This window comes from Gekko japonicus, unplaced genomic scaffold, assembly GCF_001447785.1.
Source record: "Gekko japonicus isolate JY-2015 unplaced genomic scaffold, Gekko_japonicus_V1.1 scaffold251, whole genome shotgun sequence".
NCBI classification, from domain to species: Eukaryota; Metazoa; Chordata; class Lepidosauria; order Squamata; family Gekkonidae; genus Gekko; species Gekko japonicus.
Window position 1 is genome coordinate 457,185 of NW_015161956.1, and position 7,536 is coordinate 464,720.

Here is a 7,536-nt window from a genome sequence, read left to right on the forward strand (position 1 = left end):
GCAGATTAGGGCTGCCAGGCACCCCAGCCTGGTGGGGTTTACCCACTTTTCGGGGCTTCAACCCACCCACCAGCCCCGCCCCCAAGCCCAAACACCTGCAGCCACCCCCTCTCTTCTCTTTTGAGAGATTTAAAGGGCCCTCCTCCAGCTGAAAGCCAGTTGCCATCCCTCTCCCTCCCGGCTGGCAAGATTTAAAGGGCCCTCCACCTAGGAAGTTTGGGAGAGGGGTGGCTGCCGGCGATTTTTCTTGGGGGCGGGGCTTGAAGCAGGACATCTCCAAGGTGATGTCATCATGTTGGGGATGTCCCACCCCCTCCGGGAATGCCCCCCAAAGTCCCCCGCTGGGGACAAAATCGGACCTGGCAACCCTAGAGCAGATGGATAAATTGGTATGGGAAAAGAAATCGTTTGTGTTGTTGGGCATGCCTGTCTTCTACAGAGATCTGAAATATGTAGAAAAAAAAAATTCAGGGCCCAAATCATGGAGAATTATCCTGACCTTTTTTTTCACCTAAAATTGCCCGTTTACCGGCTTCCGGTCTGGCTCCCGCGAATTCTAGGACTTTGGAATTCATTTGACAAGAGCTTTTAACAATCTTATAAGAAAGCCCTTGATTAAATCAAAGCTAGAACAACCACCCTTACAGAAGAGGGCAGAAAAGACGGTAGAGCCTCCCCCCATTAATTGATCTAGAAATCCCTTTAGACCAGAAAGTAGGTTATAATCAAAATTTAAACCACTCCCTCCTGCAGCAGATGAATAAAATAACCCCTTCAAGAGACCTTGAGACAGATACAGAGAAGGAAGTGGAGAAAACAGATCTTCAGTAACAAAGCCTGCTAAACATCTTCAACCCTCTTCTGGCGGAGGAACAAATTGAACAAAAATGTGGAAAACTACAGTAGACCACTGCAGGGATTAGGCAAAGTGATAATACTATTAATATTAATGAACATTCTAAAAACAATCTGTTTATACATTCAGCTCAAGTAATCAGATCAAAGGAAAATAATGGTATTAAGAAAGCTGGTGATCCAAATCCAAACAAGGAAAACCTGCAGGAGAAACCTAGAATAGTCTCAAATGTTAGCGTTCTCCCTTGATCACAAGGGAGATCTCCCTTGTCTCATTAGATGCGGCTGATAATGTATGACTTGAAAATCAACCTGAATTTATACTAAAGATGTGCTCATGGAAGATGTGAACTAATGAGTCTTACCGGCCCTGCCCTACAAGCCGGATGGAACTCGTGGAAGCTCCATGAGCTTGAAGATCCAGCGAGATCCCTGGGAGGCCTTTCAGGCTGCGTTCGGCAGCAAATGGTCAGCCAAAAAAGTCAGAATCGAGCCACGGACGGCAGCATGACAGAGCCGGCGGCACCAGGAGATCCCTGGTAGCCACGGCTCTACCTCAGGCCCCCACAGAACTCCCCCCGTCAGGCTGGAGAGTTCTCTATTCCTCCCTGACTCCAGGACTTTGGGAGAGGGGGCCTACGAAGGTGCTCAGGGCCGAGCCATCAACCCAGCAAAGTCCCTGGGTGCAGAGAACCCGGCACAGTGAAGAAGGCACAACCAGGAAACCACCCCTCTGAACTACGGTAGGCACTCGTCGGTTGCTGGGGGCTTTGGGCTGCCTGGGGTGCTGGTGGCAGGGAGCCATTTCCAACCCCCCCCCCGTATGGAACACCATCGGGGGCTGGGCCCACAGGATGAAAATGGTCCTGAGCAAAGGTCCACTTGAAGGAGTAACCACTTCAGCGGTTCCATTCCTATTAAATCCCAGTAAATCTCCCCTTGGTAGCAAGGATTGCTGAGCCCATTTAGTTAGGGCAGCAATGCAAGCAAAATTGATGAAAGAGTTGGGGGAAGGGGAACAGATGGTGACAGCCATTTTGTTAGCCTCACCCACTATGGGAAGTTTCTCTTTCATTATTACCCCAGGTGCACTATTCAAAATGGAGGACAGGGCAGGCCCATCCACTTCACAGAGGCAGGGGAGTCAGAACAGCGATTTTGAGTTTCCCAGGCAGTCAGTATCGCTATCCACCCAGGAGTCTTCTGAGATGGATTTAACTGGGGAGGATGCCAAAGCCAACCTTCTACAGTGGTTAAAGATGGAGTTAAGGAAGAAAGTTAGGGAAATGCTACAAGAAGCCAGAGACAGAAAGTCCAGACACAAACCTACCTAGGGGCAGATGTTCTGAAAAGTCTCAGGCAAGAAAGAGAGTACCATCTAGCAGTACTTCTCGTTCACCTCCCAGACCAAAAAAGTATAGACAACAATACTCTCCTAGGAGAGAAGGCAGTCCCCTCCTAGACGCTCAGAGGAGACTCTGAACCCTGAGTGACGTCTTCTGATAAAGAGGAGGGAGAATTGTGTGAGGAGGAGGTGATACCAGCAACACAAACTAGACTCTTCCCACAAGAACTCTATACACGCCTTCTTCCGAAAGTTTTGAGAACTTTGGAACTAACCCCAAAATCTCAAGGAGAAAGATGACTTGGATCCTGAATTCCAAGCTGGATCAGGAAAACTGATGCCAAAATTTTCAGTGACGCAATCAGAACGCCCACTCCTTGCAGCCTTTTACAGTATCATGAAGGCTGAATGGGAACATCCTACAAGAGCAAAAGCTACTAATCAATTTTTTTCTAAGTTTTACTCTCTTACTCCAGAAGCTGCCAAGAGAATCAAACTGCCAGTAGTGGATGATCCAGTGACCAGCTTGACCTCTAATTCAGTGCTGCCTATGGAAGCAGACAGTCTACCCAAGGATCAATGCAACAGGCGCATAGACCAGGCCCAGTACAGAGACTTCGAAGCCTCTTCCTGTTTGCTGAGGGCATCCACAGCTGGTTCTATGTTTGCGAGGGCTTCTTATGCATGGGCCTCTGACTTGGCCTCAGCAGAAAGGAAAATTCCTAAGGAAGTCAAAGATGAGCTAAAAAAGGATAGCTTTGTCAAAGGCATTTGCAGCAGATGCCACCCTTGATGCCCTACAACAGTCAGCTAGGGCCATGGCTAGCAACATGGCTGCCAGGAGGCACAACTGGCTTAGAAATTGGGACATGGATTCTTCGGCCCAGACCAAGGTAGCAGAAGTGCCTTTTAAAGGTGTCCATCTCTTTGGAGACAGTCTAGACAAATATCTAATAGTAGAACCTTCTTTTCCTTGTTTTCTATCAAAAAAGAAGGATGTCAAGTCTCTAAAACGGTTCCAGTCCTTTCGTGACACCAAGAAAACAAATCGACCAAGGTCCTTCAAAGGAAGATGGCAAAACAGGCCACAAGATGATAAACCTTCCTTTTCCTGTAAGAATGATCAAGGATCCAGAAACAACAAGAAGGGAGCCTCTGCATGACTATGCCGAGGCATAATCAAAGGGGATAGGAGGACAACTGCAACTCTTTGCATAGAGGTGGTGGGAGACAGTGAACGATCAGTGGGTATTGGAAACAATATCGGAGGGTTACTCTCTAGAGTTCAAAAACATTCCCTGCAAGCATCTTGTTCAGATCCCAAAAAATCCATCAGAATAGAAGCACAAGTTACTTCTGGGAGCCATTCAACACCTATTAGACATAGTGGTAATAGAGAGGGCCCCAGAAGCTCAAATAAATCAGGGAGTGTACTGGATTCTTTTCATTGTGCCAAAGAACAGGGAGGTCAGGGCCATCCTGGAAACACATCAGAACAAGGAGATTCAGAATGGAAACCTTAAAATCCATACTGTCGGCCATTCAGAAACAGGAGTTCCTCATGTCCATTGATCTATCAGAGGCTTATTTGCATATACCCATAAGGAACTCACACTGCATATTCCGATGCTTTGCGTATAATACTCAGTATTATCAATACAGAGCACTCCCATTTGTTCTAAAATCACCTCCCAGGGTCTTTACAAAGGTCTTGGTCACATTAATAGCTCATCTTTGTCTACGGGGGTATCTCTCTTTCCGCATCTTGACGACATTCTGATCAAATCGCAGTCAGTCCAGGAAAGTGTGAACACTCAGGGATCATGGATTCATGGTGAATATGAAGAAGAGCAGCCTGAAACCAACCCAAGTTCTGGTACACCTTGGAGTGCAGACCAGTAACGACAAGGTGTACATCTCACAAGAAAGACAACTGAAGATCAGGTCTCTGGCAATCAAGGTGTTGACCATGTCCAAAGTGGAGGCGATGGTGTTAGCCAAGCTTCTGGGTACACTGGTGTCATGCCAGGACATAGTACAATGGTCCAGATTCCACACCTAAACAGAGATTCCTTCTGCCCTTCCAAGATGTCATAGCCAGGAAGGGACGACAACTTGTCAGTTTACCACAGCCCCTTCAACACCAGCTACAATGGTGGCTGGAACCATCCCATTTTCTGCAGGGAACTCAGATCAGGGAACCAAAGAGGGTGGTGATGACCACGGATGCCAGCTTATTGGGGTGGGAAGCCCACTCACAGCAAAGATGGAAGGAGAAAGTGAAAGTAACTCCGAAAGATAGGGTTAGGCAGAGCCTACACCTAGCTGCTCTCCCTTCTGAGGCAGGAAAAGAACTGAGCCTAGGGTGACTCCCACTACAGGAAACAGGAAGTAATTGAAATTAGTCCTGCCTCCCTAAGTGATGGATGGGAATCATCCACAAGATGTCCTCCACCTCAGAGGGAGAATGTAATTCCAGAACAACAACCTCCCCCCACAAAAAATGCCGTTAAGGGTGCCAACAAGATACAGCAAACCTTACCTTGTCTACCCAGAGTCCGTGTTGCTGATCCTGGATTCTGCCCCGGCTTGACAAAAAAAACTTAGAAAATGGAATCTGCCAATAAAAAATTATAAGCAAGCAGATTTTAGATTACTGGTAGCAAGCATCATTGTATGACTCAGAGTTATCTTCTGCTTTTCAGAGCAGTGCTAGCTTTGAATATAACATACGAAACGCCCTGCTGGATCAGACCAGTGGTCCATTGACCATCATCCTTTTTCTCACGGTTGCCAACCAATTACTCTGAAGGGCCAGCAATAGGGCACAGAGGCTGAAGCCTTCTGATGTTGCCTCCTGGCCCTGGTATTCAGATGTTTACTACCACTGAATGTGGAGATTCCCTTTTAAATCCATCTATACCTGTACAAAGCTTACATATACAGGTGAGGCAGCTACATAACATTGTCTCTACTGTCGACCTCAATTGATTAGGTGTTTGGTTCCTAAACTGGTTTTAACTAAAAACTCAATTACATTAAAAACCAGTTATATGGTCACAGAAGAAAAATATCTGCATGCCAGTGAATCACAGGGTGGCTAGAGTGCCAGATTTTGTAGTGAAACCCCCCCCCCCATCACCTAAACTAGGCAAATGCCATGGAAACCTGCAAGACTGGCTATATGTTCAGGCTCAGTGGAACAGCAGTATGTTGTGATTCACATTTTATAATATCGGTTTGCAGCCTATCAGCTTTTCTGGTGGTGCAAGAGGCAGAAGGGGCTGATCTTGCCCAATTCCCACCTCTCTGTAGCTCCCATCCCACATGTTTTTGTCTATGTGGGCCCCACAATCAGCAGTGCACAACTTTCTTAGTGGTTAAAAGGGGCCCTAGGGCCAGCAGAAAAAGTTGGTAGGATGCAATTCGAATACATATAAATATCTACAGAGCGTGACAGTTAAATGCTATAGAGCTATTCACCCTATTCTTCTGTCCCATAGGTACAAATAAGAAAATCCATTTCTACCCTAAGCATTGTATCTGAGAATACAGTCACAACAGCTCTACATATCCATAAAGGATGGCAAGTGGATGCTTCCCCATGCAGCCTACATTGTAAATGCTTGGCTGAACTCTCAAGAAAGAAGATGCAATTGAGCAGATGTATAGCAACAACCCAACAGTATTGTTTCTTTCCAGCTCTCTAGGTGGGACCTCCTGGACGTACCCAGGCCACAGCAGATAGCCATGACCCCGCCCTTCACTACCCAAAGGTGTCTCAGAGTGGCTTACAAACTTATTTCCCTTCCCCTCCTCACAAAAGACACCTGTGAGGTGGGTGGGGCTTAGAGAACTCTGACACAAACTGCTCTTTTTCAAGGACAGCTCATCAGAACTACGGCTTGCCCAAGGTCATCCAGCCAGGTGTGGGTGGAGAAGTGGGAATCAAACATGGTTCTCCCAGATTAGAATCCACGCACTTAACCACTACACTTAACCACTACACCAAACTGCCTCTCTTGTCTGTGAGAAGCTTGTCTGTGATTATGGATATGGTAAGCCTCTTAAGGAATGCCAGAGTTCCCAGGAACACAGCCTGGTAATCACAGGAATTGCAGAAGAAGCTAGTTGATGTTACTAGACGTGGTCACTTTTATAATTATGGGGACCTGTGCCTTGCAAAATGTGGAAATACCATGAATATGGGAATGAAAGCAACACAACATACTTATAACATTTACAAGAGTTTTGCAGACTTTAGCTTGCTTGTCTCATGCTCATATTTTTTGAGGGAGTCCAGGTGAGTTCTTAGAGTCTGAGATATTAATCCAGTTATTTAGATCTAGAGCTTGTGACTGACCCAAGGTTACATCAGCAGGTGCAAGTGGAGGAGTGGGGAATCAAACCCGGTTCTCCCAGATTAGAGTCCGCACACTTAACCACTACACCAAACTGGCTCTCTCCTACAGCTGCTCCGACTTGAAAACACACAGATCCTATACAGATCCTATACAGCACTGAGCACTTCATTTAAGAAGCTGCCACGAGTAGCTGCAGCTGGGCCAGATCAGCTAAACTGTCAAGCAAATGGGGAACAGATGCGGGAGGTTAAAGATGGCAGTAGGGCATGCTCAGGATTAGGCCTGGCTCATATAAGGAGCCAAACAGCAGGCCAGGGAGGAGGCTCCAGGTATTCTCCAAGCTGCCCAGGAGAGACTTGGGCACTGAGGAGGAGGAACAAGGTGCAGCTAACTCCCTCCTCTCTGTGCATCTGAGGCCACTGGCAGTCTGGGGGGTCTTGGCTAGAACCATGGAGGCAGACAGGGAGGACCAAGCTGTCATGGATCCCCTGTGTCCCCACACGGGAAAATACCTATAGTTATATTTTTCACTTCTGAAAGACCAAGAATTCAAATCTGAAGGACCTGGCAATAATCAAAAACCAATTTGGAATTCTGCTTAGTATACATTATAGATGGTTCCATTTAAACAGAAATAGATCTTCTTCGTGGTCTCTGTGCTTCACACCAATGGGTCTAGTGCGCCTGCGCTGGATCAAATCGGTGCTGTAGCAAGCTCTCTACAAGGATTTTCGCGCCCATCCCCTCAGGCAAGCGCAGGGCCCACTGCGCATGCCCAAGGGGGCGGGCGCGGACATCCCACCAGTTCTTTTCCTACCGCCGCGTTGGAAGGACTTCTTTTACTTCGCTCCGTTCGGATCGCTGTTTTTTGCTCTCAGTACTTTGTTTTTGGTTTCTTTTAAGGAACCGCCTCTTTTTATTTCTTATTTTGTGTGTTTATTCAAAAAAAAAAAAAAAAAAAAGGATTTTGGG

At 46.8% G+C, this 7,536-nt stretch overlaps 1 protein-coding gene across 2 annotated transcripts in view; it reads right to left on the minus strand.

The window, feature by feature from the left end:
* The window catches only part of NDUFAF1 (NADH:ubiquinone oxidoreductase complex assembly factor 1), a 21,823-nt gene that overhangs the window by 3,426 nt on the left and 10,861 nt on the right, over positions 1-7,536 (minus strand). For both annotated transcript variants that reach the window (XM_015429515.1, XM_015429516.1), the window contains exon 4: positions 4,743-4,817. In XM_015429515.1, the coding sequence (XP_015285001.1) occupies positions 4,743-4,817 (75 nt within the window). The remainder of the gene's footprint in view (positions 1-4,742; positions 4,818-7,536) is intronic.